The sequence below is a fragment of the Myripristis murdjan genome, chromosome 23, assembly GCF_902150065.1.
Source record: "Myripristis murdjan chromosome 23, fMyrMur1.1, whole genome shotgun sequence".
NCBI lineage: Eukaryota > Metazoa > Chordata > Actinopteri > Holocentriformes > Holocentridae > Myripristis > Myripristis murdjan.
In genome coordinates, this window is record NC_044002.1 from 6515864 (window position 1) to 6541065 (window position 25202).

General features: G+C 42.9%; 1 protein-coding gene across 1 annotated transcript; it reads left to right on the top strand.

Moving 5' to 3' along the window:
• Positions 1 to 2795: 2795 nt before the first annotated feature.
• Positions 2796 to 24417, top strand: nrip2 (nuclear receptor interacting protein 2). The gene is made up of 6 exons (XM_030046395.1): positions 2796 to 3485; positions 15003 to 15317; positions 19143 to 19225; positions 19763 to 19869; positions 20968 to 21020; positions 22775 to 24417. Exons 1-6 carry the CDS (start codon positions 3330 to 3332, stop codon positions 22889 to 22891), a joined length of 831 nt encoding a protein of 276 aa, XP_029902255.1. The 5' UTR covers positions 2796 to 3329; the 3' UTR covers positions 22892 to 24417.
• The last annotated feature ends 785 nt before the right edge of the window (positions 24418 to 25202 follow it).

A 25202-nucleotide genomic window follows, 5' to 3' on the forward strand; every position in this document is an offset into this window, starting at 1 on the left:
GCAATTCTTTATGATGATGTGACATGTACCATTTTCTGTTGTATTTAATGGATTTAAGCCTCTCTGCATTACTTGTTTGTTTTGACACCTTGGAAATTGAAATTGTGACAATAAAGAAAATGTTCAGGGATCATTTTTTGTACTCCTGTGTTTTTTTTATTGAAGAATCAAGACTAAAATGAAATAACCCAAACAAGAACTAGGCCCAGCCCTGCTGATCCATTCGCTTGGAGGATGGGGCTTATGAGCCCAAACACAATATAAAATGTACAAAACAGCAAAAGATTAACTATGCTGTGCCTACACATACATGAACCTAACAACATTTCTGCTGTGTGTGTGTGATGGGTGTCTCTTCACATCGCGGTTTTCTTTTCCCCCTTTTTTTCTGTCTCTGAGGCTCGTTCTCGAGCGGTCCTCACGGAGGATGTCCACATCAGCTGAGAAGACACACTGTTCATAATAAGTATAATCCGTGATGTTACATCTTCCCACAATATCTGCTTTGTCTTCAGTCCACATGACCCGGGACAAGGCTCGAGAGTAACGTGTGTCTCTGTAGGTCACTGTGCTCCATTCCTTCTCAGGGAAGCTCGGTACAAACGACCCATCGCACACCAGCCAGTCTGAGGCAGTGCTCTGCAGACCTCCATGGGAGCCCTGCTGGCTCTTAACATCGCACTGCCCACTGTAGGGAGCCGAAGAACATTTCCTGTGGCTGGGATCTGTCCTGGGCACAAAGTCCTCATCGGGAAGTTTGTATATGCTCAGGCAGGACAGGTGGAGCAGTGCACGGCAGTAGGACTGGCCGGTGATCCTGCAGTAGAGGTCTGGGAGGCTGAGGGACACACTGTGCAGGTGCTCAAAGGTGAAACATTTGCTGCTTGAGTTGGAAACGCGCGCTGTCACGGTGTGTACAGGCCAAGCCTTTTCCCCATCTGTGGAATAACCGAGACACTGAGTTCTACAGCTACAAGAAGACCCTTTAGATGAGTAAGCTACTCAACAGTGGATCCATGCTCTCTGACCCTTAAATCACACTTTTAAGTAGCTTCAAAGTTAAAAAAAAACAACAACAACAAACAAAAAACAACATTTTTTCCATATTGTATGTTACCTACATATTCTCCATCTACTGGTTACAACACTTGATTGAAGCTACATCACACTCATCACGTGCCATGTTTAGAGAACTATTCAAACCCAAGGTGCTATTATTTTATGGCTGCAGCATTACATCAACAGAAAATATCTACCTGCCTTGTGCATCATTTTATACACATTTCCCTGTAATTCAGCAGGACATGTTTAGTATCTCTGGAAACTTCAGGATCTCCACTAGAATTTTAATTAAAGTCCTGTGAGTTTGAACAAAGCCTGGCTGCAGAACAACGTCAAACCCACACACAGGAGGAGTGGTAGAGTTGAAGAGGTGAAGTCACTAGAAATAATCCCAATAACTGAATGTATAAAAAAAACACTAATAATAGGTAGCACTCTTACCATTATTACTTTCCAAAAATACAGTGCAGTCGTGTCGATAATTCAATACTAAACTACAAATACAGTAATCCTCCACCCCTGCTACAGTCCCTGCAGTTTCTATTTAGACTATAATCAGATATTAGATTTTCAAATATTTACCAGAATTGTTGAAACCAGGGTTAGATGCCCCATAAAATGACATCCTCAGTAGATATCTCTCTGTGTGCGGCTGACAGGAATCCATGTGAGCAGATGAAGCAGTGTCTGATTTGAGTAAACTCAAACTGAACACGTGTCTCCTTTTTCACATTTTCAAAACTGTTTACAGTGTCTCCATGGAAACGAGATGTCATTCTAATTCCATCGGCTGCATGCTGGAGGCTGACTTCCGAGCTCAACACTGATCTGATCTGTCTCAGGCAGAGGCTGCGGATGAGTCAGGACAGAGGACGAGTACAGAGAGGCCGCCAGGAGGGGGCAGCGCATGCCTGTGAACACGCCGCAACTCAAGAGTCATATTTTCCACTTCACCTTCACAAGGACTCCCTCCTCGATGGAAACATTATATATTCGAAACAACGCTGTCCATTCCAGATATTTCACTTGGCGTTACATCTTCTGAGCGAGTATTTTCTGCTTGCACCAACCGAAAAAAAAAAAAAAAAAGCATTCTTCAAATACACCATGCTCAAATGAAATATCTGATTTGCAATTACCTATTTTAGACTGCATCACAGCCAAAAATGTGTCAACAGGTAGAGGATGTGAGGGTAGTATTTACAGCTGGGGTTGGTGGTGTGGACGGGAGGCTGAAATTGTGTTCTGTAATTCAAGGGGAGGCAGTGGAAATCAATACTAGCCATCAGTGGTTGAGATTGATCCTCTGTGTGGGGTCAGCTCACACCGACCACGGGATCACATGGGACCGGGCTGCGAATTCAATCATTGTGTTCCCTTCCTCTTCATATGTATGCACAGAGTGAGAGTGGAGAGGAAAGGGTTAGTATCAAACCCGCGGTCTGCTCCTTTGTGATTTCCCTCTTCTCTTTACGGAGCATTCGTCGAGAATATGTGGATGATGTGTGCTGTGTCCTGAGGTGAGTGTGTGTTGACTGTGACAGAAAGAGGAGGGCTCAAGGGGAGAGTGTGCACTCCTGAAAGCAGGGATGTGTGTGTCTGTGTGTGTGTGTGTGTGTGATAGTGAGAGAGAGAGAGAGTGAGAAAGAGAGAGAGAGAGATCCAAGGACAGACTGCACTGAGGGGAGGGGAAAATACTCACACACACACACACTCACACACACACACATATAGTCACACCCGTGCTACTGTCTCACACAGACTCATCTTGACATTCTGAGGGAGATGCATGCCTACATCAGAGGAGCATCAGCATCCACGGCAGGACAATAGCTGCTACCATCGCTGATACAAATACATGCCCAGGACTACAGAGAGCACATCAAGCTCCAACGGAAGGACAGCACCGTTTCAGAAAGGGCACCACAGCCCCAGTAGAAGAGGGGACAAAAAAATCTCTAATCCACTACAGGAGGAGAGGGATTACTCTATTTCTAAGGACCTGAAAGAGGACGTATACATTGCACTGGGCTGAGCTACTATTACTCCCTGCCTTCAACCCTTAAAACCTGCCCTTCTGGGTTTATGTGCTGCGCTGCTGCTTAGCTCTTCCTCTCAGTACACGGAGATCCACTCACTCTCTCTTGCTGTGCCCTGGCTGCTGCGAGCTGCCAGCGCTGCTAGGTAAGGCGAACCTCCGAGTAGTGTAAAAAATACAAACCCAAAAAAAAAAAAAAAAAACAACAACCCTGCTTTAGTGTGTGACCATGAGTGAGGCTAAGAAAGGTGAACTAGCAATCCGGGACAAAGCCATCCTGCACCAGCAGAGGCGTCTGAAGCAGGCCACCCAGTTCACACACAAGGACTCGGCTGACCTCCTGCCCCTGGACGGGCTAAAAAGACTGGGCACATCCAAAGACCTGGTGAGTGGGAGGAAACATCCTCCAAAACGTACATGTGTTGGTGTCTGCTTTTGACTGCATGTCGAGAATTTCAATGAGTCCCTTGCGCAAATCAGATAATAAAAACTGAGCTTATTTGGGCATTTGGCTGGAGAGGCTGTTATCTGTGCAGTGCCAGCTGCCTGGTTGTGTTTGTATTCTTGGGAGCTGCTGTAGAGGAAATTCTGTGTGACTGTATGGTTATCTGCAATGTGCAAGAACAAGTTGTGCGTCTTTGTGTGGGAGAAGTGACACAAGGTACATTGGTGAGTAATGAAGGCAAGCCATCCTTAATTACTCCACTGCCACATAATCTCCGACAGCCATTATGCTCCGTGTTGTCACAACAAAAGCGTTGCATATTCGATGTAAACAGCGCAATGTTGATTAGACTCCTAAAAAGCTATTTGAATCAGTGTCAGCGTGTTTTCTTGTAAGCGCTGAAGCAGGATGTGTCGAGCAGCAGCCTTGAAAAGGAGATTGGGAAGATCATGAAAGATTCAGAGTCCTGTGCTGTGCATGCAGACGAGGGGATGTCTTGTCAAACCCTTACAGTTGCAGGGACTCTTAGAGAGATGGCATTGCAACATCACGCAAACGCACATCTTGGCGTTAAGAAACGGGATGCACTTCCGTTTTTGGAGCAGGACAGTGCTCCATATTCTGCGGGACGTCTCCATCCTCTTCCCTCTCGCTCCTCAGTGCAGGCCACAGTCCCGGAGCAGCTCCAAAACTAAAAGCCCTGACACACCGAGGACGCTGGGGCTCCCTGTAATAATCTTAACACTTCATTACGCCGGCGTCCTCTCCTGACACAGTTCTGGTTTGACGGCGGCCTCCCGGATTCCCCAGGGCTCCTCCAGAACCTCAGCACCTCCTCTCGCAGTGCGAGGTGGCACCAGAGCCGTGTGCCCTGTGATTATTGTGCCGTGTATTTACATCTGCCAGAACGCTCGCAGCTCCAAACACACTCGTGTAATCTGCTGTTAGATACTGTACCGCTCCTCCTTCCGCTTGCCCCCCCGTTTTCCCCTGTTTCCGACATGTTATCTGATTCACAACCCCAAAGTGTGAGCACGATAGCTTAGCTATTTAAAGTGTGAACACTCAGACACATGTGTGCATTCAAACCTCACGGGTATGGTCCACCCTCCCTGAGAATATTCACACAGCATATGCAGTGTGAGGATCTGGAGCTAAACATACTCCCATTTTTGGCTTGGAAATGAATTCCTCAAAAAGGCAACCACTTTTTTTTTTTTTTTTTTACCTCAGTGATAACAGCCATAGACTCTTAGTGAACAGAGGTGGATGCAATAATACAATAAATGCGTATCAGTATCAAAAATGTTGTAGTCGTAATGAGATTCACAAAAACTATTAGATGAAAGGAGCCTAATGTGCAAAAAAGCCCTTGATTCTACATCTCCTGCAGGGGCAAAACCTTCTTATGATAACACCAATTACATTCTTTTTGAGGAGAGAATGAAATTTCCTTCAATAGTTATCATAAATCCAATCTGTGGAACAGAAGTGGCCACCGGGAGCACAGCATGACATACACAGCCTCTGTAACAGATAATATTCCATGGTGTAATGGCCTTGGGAACTCTATGCCCGCATATTTTCTCTGCACACAGCCACCATAACCAGCGAGGGCTTTGAATAGACATGGAGGGAAAGCCGAATGGCCGAGCCCCCTGACAGGCAAACAGCAGCCTGTCTGCCCCTACTAGTGTGGCGGTGTCATCTGGATAAGGCTGTCAGGTCCATTTGTTTCTATGTAGGCTGTGTGTCTACAAATGAGTGTCTGGATTTTTATTCCCAGTGACTTTGCTTGTGTTTTAAAGGACTATGCCAGTGATTCTGCATGTTTAGCACAGTATCTAAAAAAAATGTACAAATCTTTTCCCCAAGCAAGCAGTCGTATTTTAGAACTCTGATGTTATTTTTCCAGCCACTGGTTTCCATTCATTCCACTAAGATATGAAAATGCACTTTCAGAGGCTTCAAACTCTCACACCACTATTCCATCACTGTGATAAAGTCGTCCACATTAGTTTTCCTAAATGCAGCAGCAATGTTCTGTTTTGATGACTTCAGATTGGGTGGAGTAAAACACTCCTTCCGCCAGGTTAAATAGTCCCAGGGAAATTTGAAAATGGTGTTATTTCATGTGAAATCTTTAGTGCCTCCGTATGATTTGCAGAATGGTTTGTTGTAATGTAAAATATGTGGAAATTGAAGGAAATGGGCCAAACATTCAGAATCACTGGCATGATCCTTTAATCCACATGAATAAATTTGAAATTCATTAAAATTCTCTTAATGGCCTGCCACCCAGTACCCTTCCCTAAAATCAATAAAACAGTGTCTCTCTCTGTGTGAGAGTGGCACACACCAAGCCACACAAGACCTTTTAACTGTAACCCGCTCTTCCTCCTAATTTCTGCTGGCTGGCCTGTGCTGCCCAGTGCTCAGTGTGTAATTCAACAGTGGAGCCTGTTATATAAGAGTGAACTTGTTTTGCTGCTGTGTAGCCTCGGGTCCTCTCACGCTCCCCAGCATCACTCCAGCCATGTTGCACTGCAGAGAGAGGGAGCAGTAGCACAAAAAAGGGCAAAATCTACCATTTAAGCGCAAGGAGGAGAGGAAGCGACGGCTTGAGATGGGGCCAAGGAGGATGGAGGGCTCAGTTTTGCATTATGCAACCCAGTTTAAGACTTTGAGTAGGCAGATGTATGGATGTAAGAACAATAAACAAGAGAGGATGTGAGTGGGGTTACGCATTAGGGGATGGGGGAGCAACATCTGAGCCCAGTCACATGAACACCTGAGCTCAGCTTGGACCGAGTTATTGTGTAACCTTGTTGTTTTCTACTGTACGCGCTCCACATTTGCTCGGCCAAGCTACTCTAAAACAAATCAATGCACTGTACCCTTCTCTGCCAATTTGTCTCCACACAGGCTCAGACAGGAATAACAGGCCAATTTTTGTAATCAAAAATCAGATATCAGCTAATCAGCGTCGCCCCATCTGTGATATGGTGGAGGTTCCCATCTATTCTTCCTGAACAGCCTCAGAAATGGCAGTGTAATGAAACCTGCCTCATCCTGCTTTACCAGTTTCATTTATATGGGTTTCTCTGGAGAGCTGAAGTGTTGCTTGACTATCTAAATGGTTTTTGAAAAGCTTCGCTGTCATTATGAGAATAAACACCTGGGGTAATGCTGAATCCATCTCATTTTTGCCAGAATTGTGACATGAACAAGGTCAAATATAGATATTTGGTTGATTTGTACAAATTATTGCTAAAAAATCAGCTCGGCTCTGCTGCATGTCCTCCTCCACTGCCGTCCCTAAGCCCTCTCTCCTCTAGTCTTTCTCATTCCCTCCTATTTCCCCAAGTCTGACTTATTCTTTCATTTGCTTGTCTCTGTCTTTGCAGATGAGTGAGTCTGGAAACTGGCATGTGTGTGTGTGTGTTGGTGCCTGTGTGTGTGCGTGTGAGTAACTGAGGGCCTGTCTAATTGGGAGACTCCAGGTATTTGCTAGTGTGGTCAGAGCTCCATTGTGGGCTTGAATGCATATCATCCTCTGTGCCTCAAGCTGGAGGGTGAGATTCATTGTAGCAAGGAAAGAAAAGTTAGCAGTGCCTTTCCTCTGTGCAAATACTAATGAGGAGGTACATCACTAGGCTGTGCATCTGCTTGAAAAAAACATTACCTCAAGTCTATTATTTCAAGGACTCAAAGACCTCTGTGCTCTGCTATCTTTCAAAAAAGTACTTGAGCAAGTATTTCTTATTCTGGAACAGGTTTTTGTGTTCTTATGCATCTCAATCCAGCTAGGTCAAGTGTTGAGTCTTCCAAAAAGCCAGAATAGGGCTTCAAAGTGACACTGTCACTCAAAGTGATCGCTGGCCTCGCAGGATTCTGCTGGCATTTTCCTCCTGCGCTTGTTTCGTCCAAAACAAGCTGTGCTAAACTGATGTGGATACAGGCTTAATATTAGCAGCGGGACAATTAGGTGGGCTGGGAGGTAGCCTGAGCCCCCCCCACCTCTTGTCTCACTCCCTGTCATCTGGAGCCGTGGAGGGGCGGCAACACTCCCTCAGCTGCTCCGAGTGCCGTGTAGGAAGACAGGAGGCTAAAAATACCCGACAACAACAACGACAAAACAAGCCCAATAACAGAGGACAACGGCTAAAAAAACAGAGGGGAGAGTGCAGCACAGAGAGAGAGGAAGCAACATATGAGCATCCACTGGAATTATGTGTGGCACTTGTCATGTCGGGTTGCACCAACCAGGATTCATTTTTATACCAGACTAAATTTGTGTTGCACCAACCTTTCAAACTGGTCTAAAATTAAGGATTGAATTTAAACCTTTCTTACAATCCCAGTTTAGTTTTATAGGCCTTCTCTAAACCTAGATTAAATTTAATCCTGTTGTGGCAAAACTTTAACTTAAACTATAATCTGGTATGAATTTTAAGCTTAGACTTGAAGAGGTTTAACTTTTAAAATGGCTCCATTTTTCAGCAAAATGAACACTTTCATCAAAGAAAGTTAAAGGACTCCTTTACTTCTGCTGATCCAAAAGAGTTTGCCAGTTTCTGCCAGACAGTGTCTGTTTTCTAAGGATGCTGTTGTGCGTTATTTTATCTTCCATAATTTGGTCATCTACTGCTCCATTTATTCAGCCAAACCTATTTCTCAAAAGAGAAATGTGAACGTCTGCTGAGCCACGGCTAATTTGCTGTGTGCCCCTGTTAACTCTGTGGCTGCCTTTTTCATTGTCAGATACAGATGAACCTAGTTTTTTCTCTCACTGAGGCTCTGACAACATGTGAGTCAGCCTTTAAATGTTCATTTGATTACTTAGTTTAACTCTAACTCTTGATTTAAAATCACTACACTTGCATTCACTAAATCAGGATTACTTTTTTAATTGTGCAACCCTGTTGTGCTAAGCTTAATTTTGAATCCGGATATAATCATTCACCCACTTTTCTAAACTCTGATTAGAACTGATGTTCAATTAAAAATAAAAATTAAATTAAACTAATCTTTGATGGTGCAACCTATAGTCCAGATTTAATCTTGTTATGCAGGGGAGCCTCTGAGACCAATTTTCCCTCTAATGTTATTTGATGGTCAAAGGCAAATCTGCTCCCACAAATTTTGCCCATACAAGTGAGGTTCAAAGTTCAGGTGGCCAGCGATATTAGTGACAGGAGCTTATAGGATTAAATGAAGGGAGAGTTGGAGTGATGAGAGGGTGGATGCCTGAGATAGGGAGGTGGAGGTGAGGGGAGCCGAGGCTCGGCTGCCGCAGCCTCCCGGTCGACGTGACAGGAAGGCGACCGCTGGGGATCTCCATCAGAATGAGAAAGAGGGCATTACAAAGCTCACGTGACTGCCTGGATGAGAGGGAGAGGAGCCTGTTGCAGTCAGATAATTAGTCCTCATGGCAATTAGCCTCTAATCTCGCCCAACGGAGTGTGGGAAAGGGAGGGGAATACAGAGAGGAAAAAGCGAGGGAGAGAGGGAGAGGGAGGGGAGACACGCGGCACGACGACGGGACTGCTCGTGTCACACTCTGACGCTCGTCTCTCTGTCCCACTGGCAGGAGACCGGTTTGGACTGGAACACTCTGTCAGTGTTCAGGGGTCACCACAGGATGCATATCAGCAAAATCAGCAGCAGCCTACGTATTAAAGGACACAGAGGAACAAAGTGTGCGTGTGTGTGTGTGTGTGAGTTAAACTACCAGCTCTATCCTGAATTTCCCAAACTACAATATCCAATAAAAAGAGAATATATCCTTCAATATATTGTCAAAGAGCAAATGAAAACAGCATGAATAAGGATCACTATGGCAGTTTAACAAATATCTCACTTGAAATAAATAACTTAAACTGCATAATGATTGTTCACCTATTGCAGAATGACAATGAGTAATAGTTGTTGTGGCTGACGTTGAGCTTTGGGTATAACAGAAAAGCGCACAGCAATTACTCATAAAAGACCGACAGATTGATGGTGGCGACAGGAGCACAATAAATCATCGCCGCACATTCTCTATTAAGCATGATGAATTACTGTCCAGGTTTAATTTCACTGTCATAATATTATCTATGAAGCATCTTCTGAATAGGGAGCAACGGGTGTTCAAAGCAATATTATCCATATTCACGTTGTGTGATGCAGATGAGGGAAGAGTTTAGGCTTGAATCTCACAGGTTACACCTCATCTGCTTTACTGATGAAAACAAAAATGCACTGCCGAATGAAGCATGAGGCAAGGCTGCATAATGTTTGATGACCAACATATCCATAGAGCACTTGCTGTAGCTCTGTCAGGTATCATGATGTGATCAAAGACTTTCAAATGCTCTCAGCTTGTTGTCAAGTAGGCGATGAAAGTGGAATGAGGTGAGAGTTTTGCAATGAGAAGTGCCGTGAAACCTAAAAACGGACACATCACAAATTATTTCGGGGCTCGGTGCGGTTTAGCTCTTTGCTCTCGCACGTTTAAAAAAAGAGAGCAAATGTGTTAGACTGGCAATTCACCCCTGAACTGTAAAAAGTCTGCGTGCCATATGTGCCAGCGGCTTTTTGTTTGCGAACAGAGGATCTACATGCTAACATGATTTCCTCACAAGCTGACCCTGGTGCAGTGGCGGGGGCCATGCGGACTCCGCAGCAACAGATGCCCACCATCACAAATGAGAGGGAGAGATGGCAGAAATTACATTGTGTCCATAGCCTGTCAGATTCAATCTGCGGAGTTTCCTTCCGTCCAGTCTGATGAGAGAACAGAGCAGAGAAACCATGGGCAGTGAAATTTAAAAACCCTATTACCAGCTCTCAGAGCAAGAAGCCTCAATCAAACTCTCTTTCTATTCCTTTGTTCTTGCTCTGTTTTCATACTACTCCCTTCATTTGATTGTGCACATCAACCTGTCAAAGCCTGACAAGCTTTTCCCCTTTTTATTCCCTACCCAGGGGATTTTAAAAAAATAGATATGGAGTGGTGAGACTCGATAAGGGATCTCGCGCAAACTGTATTTTCCACACCATTACTGATTGAAACAGCAGCTGGAGCAAGTCACCTGATGTTTTCGCATACTGAGGGCATTTTCCTGAACACGCTGCGTGTTGGGCACTTGAACAAGGGGACAACTGCTGTTAATACCTGTGATTTAGCCACTTGATTGCCATAATTATTTTCATCATGAGACAATGGATCGAGCTGTTACTGGGCATGCTAGAGCTTGTGACCGGCCGCGGCATGAACCTGAGTTGAAATGGTTCTGTCGTCAAATACGATCTTTGACAAAACAGGAGGTGCTGATAGAGGCTGGGGTGAGAGAAAGGTCAACTGATCCGCAGCTTATTGTTCGAACAGAGAGAGAGAGAGAAAGAGAGAGAGAGAGAGAGAGAGAGAGGGGGAAGCATGGCCAGAGGAAGGAGCCAATGTGGAGATCGCAGCGATGGCAACAACAGCTCAGTCTGGCCTAAAGTGGACTCGCTGATTGAATTTGATTGGTGCGGATGTCAAGCTGCTCATTGTGAAGGGTCCTATTCTGGGAGAGCTCCTGCAGAGAGGAGAGCAGAGCAGAGGAGAGGAAGCCATCATCGCTGCTTGTTTATAATCCAGCTAAACACTGCTCAGCCACAGCTGGAGCTCGGGAAGGAAAGGGGCGAATCACACTCCGTGACATAGGGAGCGATTACTAGTTTAAAGCATTGTCCCAAAGCGTGGTTGTGCACCTTGAGGTCTGATGGAGAGCAGCCTAATACTGTGTGGACAAGTCTAGTATCAACTCCTCAAACCTTATTTGGCTCAGAGAGTGGAAAGTCTGCCAGCGGAGTGAGATAATTTCCCTTGTCTCTAATGGACATCAAAGTGTTTCAATTTTCTTGCATCAAGCCAGAGGGCTGTCTGACAGCATTAATGAAGTGATCCTCCTTATTCTGTCCTGTCTTAAAATACAGACACAACAGACCTTTTTCACAGCAGCCATTTTGACATGAAATAGCAGGTAAACACCGGTGGTACTAATTAATTCATTAAGGTTTGGTTTCATTTAGGTGAGAGAGCCAGGGCCCTGGTGTTGTGCATTCTTGTTCAATGGAGAGCCTCTGCTTCACTTAAACACAACATGTAATTAGTATCATCTGTGTTTACCTGCTAATTCACGCCAATACTGTGAAAAAAAGTTCAATTTCAAGATCATTTATAAATCAAGTGATGCTCCTTTGAAAACGAAATGGAATTCATTCATGTCGAGATCTGCTAAAATAGATGTTTTCTGCTGAGTCGAGGCAATGGTAAGAAAGAAGGTATAATGCAGAGAGGAGGATGAGAAAAATCCGGTCATCTGAAGTGACTCCTCGATGTCACACGGAGGTGTTAGACTGGTCAGTCTAACACCTCCGTGTGACATCAAGCTGCAGGTCCGCAGATGGAACTCGGAAATAAAGTGTCACTCGAACATGACAGCTATTACACACAGACGCGCAGACATGGGCACACACAGGATGACAGTATTATAACCAGAAGGATATGAAGTCCTGGTCCTCTGGGCTCTCAGGCCTTTTTCCATTTCTTTCTCTCTGCTTCTCTCTCTCTCTCTCTCTCTCTGTTTTACTGCAAGCCGGCCACTGAAATTGTTCTCCTCTTTATTCAAGTTCAGTTTCCAGAATTGCTGTGCGGACATTAATCAAACCAAGTCAGCATCAAACAATGGCCAGTAATTTGAAAAAAAAAAAAAAGAAGGTACAGAGGAGCAGAGTATCTATCTTTCCCATCCAATTTTGTCTGCCCTGTGCAATTCTTTCTTTTCACAGGGGTTACAGTCACACAATCACAGCGGTTGGGTAGAATTCTCTAGTGGATACAAGGGCACGGTTTCTGATCTACCAATCCCTTTGTGATGCAATGCAATTCTTTCAGAGCAGACTGCTGCCATAATACAGCGCATTTTCTACATACTGTTACAAACATGTTATTGTTCACGTGCGTAAAAACAAAATGCTGACTGTTTCACAGAGCTCACAGAGCTCCGACTCACCAAACCGCTACCTTCTCCCAAGATCTGATGATTCTCCACCTTTTCGTGCGAGGCTGTCTAATATGTGTGGACATCGGACTTGGGTCATTTTTCACCGGACTCAAATTGCTGTCCAGAATAACCTCGACTGACCTCTCCAGTGTGAAGATCACTGTCATGACTCACAATAACAACAGTTGTGAAAAACCCGAGGAGAGGCTGTGTTTTCCTCCAAATAGCCACATTATGAGGTGGACAGACACATCGATTTCTAGAAAAGTGTCCGAGTGTAGGTGAAGTGACTTTTTGATGGAGCAATGCAAAAAGGGTGAGGAAAATGAAGGTGCTGGATGACAGCGATAGGCCCTCTGAGTCTGAGATTCCACCCACAGGAGTAGAGGCTAAAACAGCGGCTGATACCAGTGTTGATACCGTGCTAAAATGCAGGCTAGCTAATATCCCATACCAAAGGCCCCGAGTAACAAGCAAACATAAAAACAAACTGTCCTAATTTTTTTTTTTTTTTTTTGCATTTGAAAAGTGGCAACTTTGGATCTCTAATCTAAATGCAAAACCAATTCCAACGCTTCATTTCATGATCTATTATGTGTGCATGAATTTGTTTGTTTACCTTTCTGTAGTAGAATAACCTTAAAGAGAGATTTTCACTCATTTGTGTTGTGCACCTCAAGAGGTCTAATTATGCTGTGCATTTGAAAATATCTTTTGTGCCAGTAATTATAATCATATGGAGGGAAACTAGAGGGCAAGGTGACATGGACCCAGCATACGGACAGCCAATCAGGAGCTGAATGTTGCGGTCATCATCAGCATAGTTGTTGAAAAAGAGCATGCATGTTCAATGAACTTTCCCAGAATGAATACATACAAAGAGGTCAAGTGAGATCGCTTTCACTTGTTTGCAATACAAATGATTGACACCCCATGAACCACCCTGAGCACAAATCTTAGGTGTTACATGAATATTTACCAGTTGAAGCACCAAATGGCCTGTAGGTTTGGTCACTTATTTCTACAGTCTTTTTGTGGTTTCAAATACTGTGGATTAGCTTTTTAAACACAACCCTTCAGGGTTCTCGTCTCTTCAAATGGTGTGACTCATTATTTCATCCTCTAAGGCAAAAAAGAGAAAATACTTAACAAAGTAAAATTTACCTTGGTATTTGTGTTGCTATAACTGGTCACTCCAAAAAAAAAAAAAAAAAAAAAAAAATTAAAATGACCTGATTTTGTAAGTACACTGACTTACAAAACTCAAAAGTAGTTTTTATATTGTAAGTACAATGTCAGTTCATTCATTTGGGCATATCCTGTGTACTGGTGAAATAAGGTGATGGCACTGTGCACTGTGGTGTGCAGTATTCAAAGAACGTTGTGAGGAAATGCTTTGTGTGTTTGGTTGGTGGCTCTCACTTCAAAGCCTGTTGGCCTCTTACAATACAGCTGTGAACGTCTGCAGCTGGCCACCCCCGACCTTCTGCACTTGTGAACAATTTGATTACAGAGGTACAGGCAGCTCAAATATAATTTACTTTTGATGTAGCACAGAAGACCACCCAGCTTAGCTGGTGGCTACATATTGTTGTGAAAATGATGGAAACCAGGCGAAGCAACCATATTGGTATTAAAAACTGTAGAGCTCAATTGTAACAAAGGGACTTTCTTTGACACTGTGCAGTAAGGCTTAGCAGTTTAGGGTGGCTTTAATAAACCAATTTCCGTCTGAATAACCTACTGAGGTGGTGTGTAAGTTCCCAGATCCCAAGTTTTCACTGCCCAGAATTAAACTTTAATACTTGGGTAAGACCAATATATCAGGTTTTGGGTATGCCAAAAAACTAAAAACTGGATTGTCGCCATTCATGGGAGTCTCTGATGTGATGCAGTGTGATTGATTTTATTACTGTAAAATATTACACTGGTTGTCTGTTAGGTTTTGAGCGATATTGTTTTTTTTAGGACTAATGTTGAATCCGATGACTTGGCAATAAATAAATAAACAGGTAATCAATCAAACAAACAAACACACACACAAACAAACAAGACAGCTATTACTAGAAAAAATCTAAAAACTGTCCCAAGATAGGAAAAAGCTTCCACAGCTATGGATGGGATTCCCCTAAAATTGTGATTATAATTCATGCAAATGTATTGATGAATATACATATTTTAAAATATTATTATAATCCTTGCCTTTGGCATTCCATGGTCTAAATATTTCAGAGGCTTTTCCATCCTGATAAGAATAGCTAATATTCAGGGGGCAAACAATTCATACTATTTTTATTTGTTTCTTTTTTTTTTTTTAGGGGGATTTAAAGATATTGAATGTGTGCACAAAATGTCAGTTATCCTCAGTTCAAAAAGTATCAGTATCATCACTCAACCTATGTTCCATAACCTTTGTGTCTAGCAACCTCATAGCATCGTCCAGCGCCGTCTCTTGGAGGGCAACATCACGCGGCTGCGAGGGGAGGCCCGGGACCCCAGCGCCAGGGTTCGCTCCCCACTGGCGGACAACAAGGATGGAGCCGCCGACGCCGAGGAGAAGAGCGAGAGCACGGCTGACGACTCCACAGAGGAGAGGGAGTCTCCGGAGGAAAGCGAGAGGAGCCTGCGGTCGGACGAGGAGGATGACAGCAGCGAAGCCGGGGCCAGACAGATAGCTGAGAAGAGCGAGGGCACGGGGAGCCTGACCCCCCTCACCGCCCTTCTCATTCAGTGCAAGGTACTGTACTGCAGGGACTGGCCCTGTCACTCTCAGCTCACACTCGGTGGTTTGCCGCTTTCCACTGTTGTATAAAAACTAAAACCAAGACAGGAATAGAAAACCTCAGCGTTCTGCCTCCAGTGACTCATAGTCTCTACTCATCATTTATTGTCTTCTTCTTATAGCACTTCCAAAACTCGTCAGAGCCTCGTGGCGTCTGGCAGGATCAAAACAAAACGTGATTGAGTCATGCTAAGGGGAATGTACAGATAGGTTTTGAGCTACAGCAAGAAATTCATGCATCAACATAATTTCAACAAGTGTAGTAGGCTGTTGCAGAGAAGGCTCATCATTTGCATGAAGCAATGGCCCAAAAACAAGAAATGACTGGAAGATGGCACCATTCTTCTTCTCCCAGTGACTCATCATGTTATGTGCTCTCTTGTCTTACTAGCCTTCTGACAGTCATTAGGTCTTAATGGCTGTCATCTGGAGTCGCCCTCCCCACGGCTGCCTCTGTCACACACGCTTCTCATTCCAGTGACTAAGAGCTGAGAATTCAGACTAAATTCTCCACCACTGACTCAGTCCATCCACAGCGGATTCAAACATCTAGCCACCAGTCAGGCAACACCGTGCTTCTGATCACCTGCGCTCAAATTTGAAGTCAAAGTTGGTTAAAGCAATGACAGCCCAAAAGGTTCATCATGATACGATATTATGTCGATTCTTTGGACAGTGATAAAATGTTTGCCGATTTCACAAAGTCAGCAACAATACGACTTCAATTCAATTCATTCACGATCAATAAGAGACAATACCACATGTCCATTCAACACAATCAGTTACACTACAATGCTGTGATTGTGTTTTAGGTGCTCGGCCAGGTTTGTCAGGTTTCCAGAGCATTTTATCTCATACCGACATTGTTTGCATATGGCTTGGGATTTGTCAGTTGAGTAAATATAGGTTATTACCTTTTTCCTGGCTGCCATTATCTGCCTGGTGCTCGTGCTATTTGGATGTTTACGAAGGCGGTATGCTTGGATGGAAATGGTGCCATTGGAATTTCAAAATAAAAGCGTATCGGTAACACTTTACAATAAGAGTACAACAATTAATGTTAGTTGATGCCGTAATAAACATTAAGTAACAGGTAATAAACATTAAGTAACAGTTAACTAACCATTAACTAATGTGTCTAAGAATCATGTACTAATGCTGTTCATGCTAAGGTATTAATTTATATGTTATTTAAGGGTTATTGTAGATATTATAAACATTAGTCAATGCCATAATAATCATTAACTAACAGTTAATTAACCATTACGGCATTGTCTAATGTTAACTAACGTTAATTGTTGTACTCTTATTGTAAAGTGTTACCAGCGTATCTCTAAGATGACGATATGGATCGCTATTTTCACTTAATGTTGATTATACTGGACTGTTGATCATTAGATCGATGATATATTGATCCCGCTCAATGTACCCAACGCATGTGCAGGTGTTGACTGGAGATTAAGGAGTCAGGCAGCACTGATGCTCTAAAACACACTGTTTACTAATGATCTTTTTTCTGTGTTGTTTTCATCTTGTCCCCAGCTCTTTATTGGTGCAAATGCATCAGTTTTCAGAGGCGTTATCTATAATATCTAACTGAAGAATGAGGAAGTTCAAGATGTATCTGATACAGGGCTAAAAACATTGTAGAGTAGATCAATATAGGTAGATTGGCTTACATGTCAAGCTGTTATGTGCTTAATACTTCAACCTTTTGGATTCAAACAGGGGACAATTGCAGCCATGTGTGACATCTAAAGCCATTTTTTATCCTTTGCAAGAAATCAATACAATGATCAAACAACACCTTTTCTCAACGGTTTGAAATATGTAGCACAGCTTGTGTGTGTAATCTAGGCGTGTAGAATCAGCGGTCCACTGAACACTTCCCAGAGGATTCAGCATTTTCTCCTATTAGTCATTGTGCTTTGCTCAGATTTTTTTCCATCAACTTATTAAATGCAAAGCGCTCTTTGGTTAGTCATTCTGGAGCTATTTTTAAACTTCAGGTAGTGAGAGGGATTTCTGCACCAGTGAAACTGAGACAAAGGAACATGTTTGTGGGCCTGCTGATAAGCGTGTGTGCCTGTGGGGACAAAGGGGCTTAGCTCAGCCCATAGACAGTGTGCAGGATCAAAACAAGACATGTGATACGGTCATGGTGGCTGGAAGTCATGGTGTTTGTTCCAAGTGAGAAAACATCTTTGGGTCAGGCGGATAAGCTATGATTTGTACAGAGACAGCAGTAAATGGCAGATGTGTTGACATTTCTCTGGAACCATGGTGGGTGTTTCAGGATGGACTGCGGCAGTATTGCAACACACTGGTGAGCTCAGTAAACACAGGGGAGACCTATTTGAGGAATTCTTTGATTATATGCATGATCAAAGATGTTTCATTGATTTTGTGTGGTTGAACTTAAAGTTAAAATCCAAAAAAGCCCATCAGTCAATGACAGTCCAGTGTTTTGACTGTTGTGCCTGAGAAGAGTTAGTTTTCATTCATTCCATTAATTCATATTTTAACTAAATTAAACACAGGAATATTATCTGAAGGAATATATGTGAAAACAAAAATAGAGTAATTCAGGACAATGAACAGTGCTGCTGGATTGTGTTTACATTTGATAACAGAACAACGTCACATTTATACAGACGTGACAGTGAGGGGGTGTTGCCAGCATACTGCTCATTTCACATGCATGCAGAGCCACCATATGCCACAAATACATTTTTGATCCTCCCAAAAGGTTGTGTTGTTCCAAAAACATGTTTACCCACAGGTGGATGGGTGGCATGACATCTGCCGAGAGAGAGAGTCCAGAGAGAGTTGCTACCGAAAACTCCAACTTTATAAACAACAGTCGTCATTACATTAGAATTTGTTGCAATGTGTGACATGAAGTGTTCTGCAGGCAGCAGAGGAACTGTGAGGTGCAGAGCAAGCAAAACGTCATAAGGAATTAGGGCTTGCAGCAAATGCATCATGCGTGTTGCTACAGATCACACTGTGCTCACATGTGGTTTAATCTTCAGTGTGGAGCTGTTTTGGTCGGCTGCTAACTTTAAAGCATCACACATGGATGGTCGGGTTAATATTTCATGCTCTAGTGAGACATTCAAGATGCTGCAAGTTTAGAGAGGATGTCAAGAATCAGGATGCGCTATATATATGTTGTTGTGGAATCAGCACCTTAATGGAAAATCTAACAGCAACATGAGCTTAATGGGTGAGCTAATGATCGAAAAGAACTCATCAGTGCATGACTGAAGGTTTTCTGTGACCTGTAATGCCATACAGGCAGGCTTTGTTGGTTTGCTATTAGCTTTATCTTTAACTCGGAGACTGTTCAGCCAAAATCCTGCATTATTTAACAGAAGAGCTGTGGCTTAACACTGATTCATTCCAACAGGGAATCAATGCAGATCAAGTGACAAACACAAAATAACACTTGAAAGTCTTCCCAAGGAACTGCTTGGAAAGTACTTCCTAATAAAGTACCAGGGCTCTAGTTTTGTTTGTGTAGAGATGATTAGCTATTGAATTGGACTTTATATTTCAGTTTGTCAGTTTCACAAGCATGTGGCTGGCAAATGCCAATAAAGCTGTTGTAGCTTATTCACTAGGAAAAGCAGATCAATGGCTCTCTTCTTAAAGGCTCCCCAGAGCTGCATTAATGTACTGCGGCGACTGTTTTCCTCTTGCATGTGGCTATGCCAGTCTGAAATGGAAAATCACGCTGTGTTGTGGTGCTGAAAATCCCCTCTGTTTTCCCAACAGTGCTGTGAAACTGAAGTCAAGGCATCCATCAACACTGGCAGCCAACACAACCACATCTCCACCTCCTGCTGCCGGAGGCTGGGGTAAGAAACATCTCACTTCTGCAATGAACACACACACACTGCATGTCTGCATACATGCTACCTTTTAAAACTGTTAAAACAGAAGTTACAAATTGCATATTTTGCTCTGACAATCAATGAAAGCAAATATCAACCTCAGAAGATAAAACAAAGAAGTCATAGAAAAGAAGAAGTCAGCCCTACATAAAAACGTAAAAGGGCAAAAACAATATCCTAATGGTAAAAGAGCTGGATAAAAGACACTGATGAAAGCAAGTGTATGAAAATAAGTAACAAGTGATGTAAGATAGTACTGATGTCCAGCATTAGCTTCTCAGGCTGGTCATCCCTGAGAACTAGGGGCCCTGACCTCTCTGTTCTCCTTATGTTTAGGTTTGTATGGGCCTAAAGGCCAAAAGGGCTCAGCTGACACTCTGAGGCCCTCAGTATGTTTTTTTTTTTTTTTTTTTTTTTTTTTTTTTTTAAATTATTTTTAGTATTATGTATTAGGCCTTTTATTATTTGCATGTATGTGTCTATATATGTGTGTATTAACAGACTGGTGCCCAGTCAGGACAGTTCCCCATGTGGTCTGACTGGTTCCGTGACGGGTCTGCAGCTGCAACTGGGCAGACAGCGGGTCCAATGTTCAGCCTATGTCAAAGGTAAGAATACTGAAATACAATATAACGCTGGTGAGCTGACTGAAAAGAACACCACAGGAGAACATCAATTTTATGTAGCGCAAGCAAAAGTGATGGTGGTTTGGATTTCTCGGTTCAAAACTCAACACTTGAGCAGTAATAATACAAGCAGTCACAAATGGCACTCACAAATGGTGCTGGTTAATTTCCAATCATGGAAACACAACACTCCCTGAGCAATATCAGGACAGCAGCTCCAGCAGAAAATACAAGCAAACCATTGTACAGCCATGTATCTGTGCCTGCATTTTTCAGACAGGGACAAGTGTTGCTCTTCTGCTGTGTCATTTATGCACGACTGCCCTTAGAGGATGGTCTGCTTTGGATTCGTGCTTGTCTGTTGACTTCAGTATTCAGACAACACAACCCTCCATGACCATGAAATCAAGGAACAGCCACAGAGACGAGAAAATATTAGAGTAACGACCTGTGACATTTTCACATTAAGAAATATCTGTTTCACTGCTTTTCACAACAGTTGCTGAAATACAGTCTAATTAAATCTATAGCCAGTTCAGGAAAGCTTCTACATTTGCTAGGAAGGAATTGATGTTTTTTTTTTTTGTTGTTTTTTTTGAGAGTGAATCAACTTTCTACAGTATCAATCAGTGATTTTAGTATCCAAACAGACATATGTCACGTGATATATACCAATTTACTCTCTAACCACTAATCCATCCTCAGCCAGTACATGACCACTCAAATTTGATCCCCAAGCCTAGCACCTAATCCTGTCATGGCCACAACTCCACAAAAAGCCAAACTTCCTGCAAAACTCTCTGCAAAGTTACAAAACTCACACCCACCCTCACAAGTAAAATATATTTGTATTATACGTGCACCCAGCAGCTCTCAGCAATAGAAGATGAAAAAAAAAAAATCAGCTGTGTTGATAAGTTATATTAAGGCTAATTTATGCGTGTTCATTTGGGGGTGTTAATGAATGGAAATCAGCATGGCTTTCCTAATGCAGTTCAAAATTCAGTTTCTTTCTTTCTCTCCTATCCTATCCTTCTCTCCTTATCTCTCTCTTTCCTCTTTTTTTTTTTCCACTTTCAGAGGATGAGGCGTTTGAGCTGTGCCTGGGTCTTCAGACTCTGCTGGAACTCAAAGTGAGGCCATTAGCTTTGCAAATATGTTGCATGCCTTATCATGAATTTTTGAACGGGTTTATCAAAGACTGAGATCCCCCTCATTTGCCCGCTAACTTGAAATGTGAAAAGTGGTTTCAGACAAGCAGAGACAGATGTCAGCTATATGGTGAACATAAGAGGTTAGGAAACTGAAATGCATACACATCTTTTAATACCTCACAGAAAATGGGTAAAAGGTTGGGTGGTGTTATTTTAGTGGTATGATCTCTGTGTGCTGCTTGCTCTGCAGGTGAGGCCTAGATAAGGCAGAATGTAGGTCAGTTCAGCACCACAGTCATTAAATTTCAAACCATCAAAACTCTAATTCAAATCCACTGAAAAGACGATGTCACGTGCTCATGAGTGAAGTGCGCTCTCTTCTCTGAAAGAAGACAAAATACCAAGAAGAGAAACAACAAAATCCAGGATTACAATCGTGCTGCATCTGGTTATCCTCCCAAAAATCTAATTAGAGTGGTACTTGAGGGTATGAGGGGAACATGATCTATAATTATGTAAAGCAGCCCTCGAGGACTTTGTAATATAAGACTCAATTTCCGTCAAAGCACACCACTGGGTTCAGCTGTCTGCAAAATTTCATAAGCAATCTGGTAATTCAGTTTGATCTTGGCCAAAAAAAAAAAAATAAAATAAAATAAAAAAAAATTCTGAGTCTTCTTGAAATGTTGTTGAAATGAACTGCAAACAAACATATTATTGCTCTCACCTACTGTATGACTCCTCAGAGATAGCCATATGGGGAAGATTACATCTACCGGTGTTATAGAACAGAAACAGAAGCAACACCTCGAGTTAAGTCGAGGTGTTAAATCTGACATCTGAATTTCAGTGGAACTGGGTGTTTGTGTTGCTAATGTCTCGTAAAAAAAAAACAGACAGTCAAGCGATGCTGCACCAACAGTTTGTGAGCAGTTTGGTTTGATAAGCGCTGTCCTGGTTTTGAATGTTTGGCTTATTCACTATGCTTAGCCCACATTTTACATTGCAACAAACCATTCTGCAAATCATGCGGGGGGCACCAAAGATTTAACATGAAATCCCTTGATTGTCACATTTGACTTTTTGGTTGAAACACCCACCATATAATCTTCTTCTTCTGCGGCCGACAAAGTCAATATACAGTACATAAGCCACAGAACTCCCCAAGGACTATTTTCTGGCAGAGGGACCGTGTCACAACAGTGCTGCTGCTTTTAGGAAAACTAATGTGGACAACTTTATCACAGCGCTGGAATACCGTTGTGACGAAAGTTTGAAGTCTCTGAAAGTTTGTTTTCATATCGTAGTGGAATGAATAGAAATGAATGGCAAATGATATAAGAGTTCTAAAATACAACCAGTGCTTTGGGAAAACATTAGCAGGAATGTGAAATTCATACATTTTGTAGACTAAAAAAAGGGTAAATGTGCAAAGTCACAGGCATGATCCTTTAGCTAATGGGATGGCCTTTAGAGAGACACTGTTCCTCACATTACTTTTGAACTCAAGTGCCATATTACTGGGGGAAGGCAGATTTGAGCTTGCCCACTCAGGCGTTATTTTAGGCATCATGAAGTGGAATCTTAAGCCCGGGGGAGAAAAATAATCACCAAATTTTTTTTAAACACAAAAATAAAGAACGTAACCAAGACTGGAGGGCAGACCTAAATCAGAGAAATTAGGTTATGTAGTGGAATAATTCATGACGTTTCGCCCATGTGTCTCCACACAGTGCTGCTTGGACCTGAGCAGTCGGGTCCTGAAGCTGCAGGACTGCGGGGAGGAGCTGCCCTTCCTGAAGCCGCAGTCCGACAGCCAGTGCCATCACGACACCAACGAGAACCTGTGAGCCTGATCGAAGGGCGACGGCCACCTCCTCGCATCCTGCTCTCGACTGGCTGCACAGCAACGTGACGTGATGCAGTTCGTGTCTGGACTGTCTGATCACAGTGTCTCGCACTGCCAGAACATGGATGAGCATCTGCCACCGTCGTTCTTCAGTTTACATCATTGTGTTTGTAGAATTAAGACATGCACAATTCATGATTATGTCCTATATTAAATTAGTCTAGATTTACGGAGCAGATGGAAGCCAATCAGAGAGAGTGCGACCTTTCTGAATCGGATCATTCTTCATGATCGTATACTCAAACCAATTGTGAGCTGCTATAGAAAGCACTGATACTCAAGGGCAAAACCATGATTATCATTTTAAATGAATATAGTGATTTGTGACTTGGTTGTATAAAATTACTTAGAATCATCTAGTAAACAACAAAACTGTTTTATTATACTTCGAAATCAGTTCTGCTTTGAATTGACATGGCTCGTCCCAAAGTGATGGTACTCAGGAACTGTGTTTAAAGGAAACGTGAAACGCCTTGACATTTTTAGAGGTCTTACATAACTAGGTGTCCATCAGGCTACCTTGTTAAGGGACAGGATCAGATTCACATCTACAACGCTTGTTAGAGATGTGAAGAGAACAGCATTATTTCTGAACTCCATTAAGCCATATAAAGCCCCTTCTCTCTTGCTTTCCACATCAGACGACTGATGTAGTTGGTTTCCCAAATCAGGAGCAGATTCCAGACTGTTACGTTGGCCTAAATTAAAATTAGTTCTCCATTAGTCTTTTTTTTTTTTTTTTTATGTTAAAATAGGCTTCAGGCCAGCCTAACACATTTGAGTCAGACTCAACGACAGAAATATCAAAACATTCCATCTGCATGACTTTGTAAAGTTCTGCTTTTGTATAAGTCTGCATGTTTGTTTAAATGTGTGATTGTGTCCCGTTGAAAGTGTGTATGTCTGCAGGGACTGTGTGTGTACATGTCTGTATGCGTGCCTTCTCGTGTGCATGTGTGTGCGTGTTGGAGTCAAAACGGGGCTGCTTCGAAATGGCCAGCGTTTCACATGGGAAAAAGAAAAGGTCCTATATCTGTAACCACCGAGTCCACCGAGCTCCGGTTAGAACAAGCTGCCAAAAGCTGACCCGAGCTGCCTTCCCTTTTCTCTTTCAGGAGATTTTAATCACAAGGCTGAGGCTCTGTTCTTTGCCAAGGCCGCCCTCAATGTTTGGTTAAGCATCTTTCTAGCTTTCTCTTTATTCATAAGACCGGTCTTCTTTGTAGATTTTATCCTCTTGTACCACTCGTTTGCTGAGGTTATTCACTTTGACACATCAGGATTGCCTGAATTGGTCTTTCATGAAGCGCTGACATGGACTCAGTGGGCACCAGCCTGTTGTGAGAGAAACAAAAAAGAGCTACTCTGCCCTCCTCACTACCGTGCCACCTGGCTCTCTTGTCTCCATGCGCTTTCGTTGTGCGGAGAACCAAGGAATGCCTCGGTTGTGCTTACAGAAGGCCATCATGCTCTGCTTTAATAACACCTGGGCTGTGCCGTGCTTTTGACTGTGCTACAGTGTCCATCGAACCTCTCCACAGGGGTCATCCAGATGTAGATTTGTGACGTTTTGTTCCTTTTTTGATGTACTAGTGAACTTCCTTCGTTGTGTGAGGGGCATTGATGTACGACAGAAATTTATTTTTGGTGTTTTTCTTCCTCTGAACAGTATTTTCTCTGCCTATTAAAAATATGTATTCTGGCTAACTCTGTTTATATTCATAATTTCAACATCCATTTACAGCAAGGGGAAGTGATGGTTCCATGTTGACACTGAAGTGAGATTACAGGAAAGGGCACCCGTTTATCTTAAATTATTAGCTGTCAGACTAATCTGAGTCACCTGACTGGTTGAGGAAGGAAGGAAAGCGACAGGACTGGAACAGCCGCTTCCTTGTTTTTAATAACGCCATTCATAGCCTCCTATTGATTCCCATGGTCTGTGCAAGAGCAAAACATCCCTGTCTTTGCCCTTCGCTGGTACATTGCTATATAAAGAATCTTGTCATGTCAGTACAGAGAAAGCAGATGTTCCCACAGCACCAGGGGGCTTGGAAGGTTGACCCCTATGACCATCGAAGGTTCCCATCTCGCTGTGCTGCCCTTCTCCCCTGTCCGTCCCCTCTCCGTTCCCACTCACATCCACACACACACAGTAAGGAGACCGATTCACAGGCTCAAACACAGCTTTTCCACAGGGTATTAGAGAAAAGTCGCTACTATAGAGCAAAAAAATTCACTGCCAAAATCAT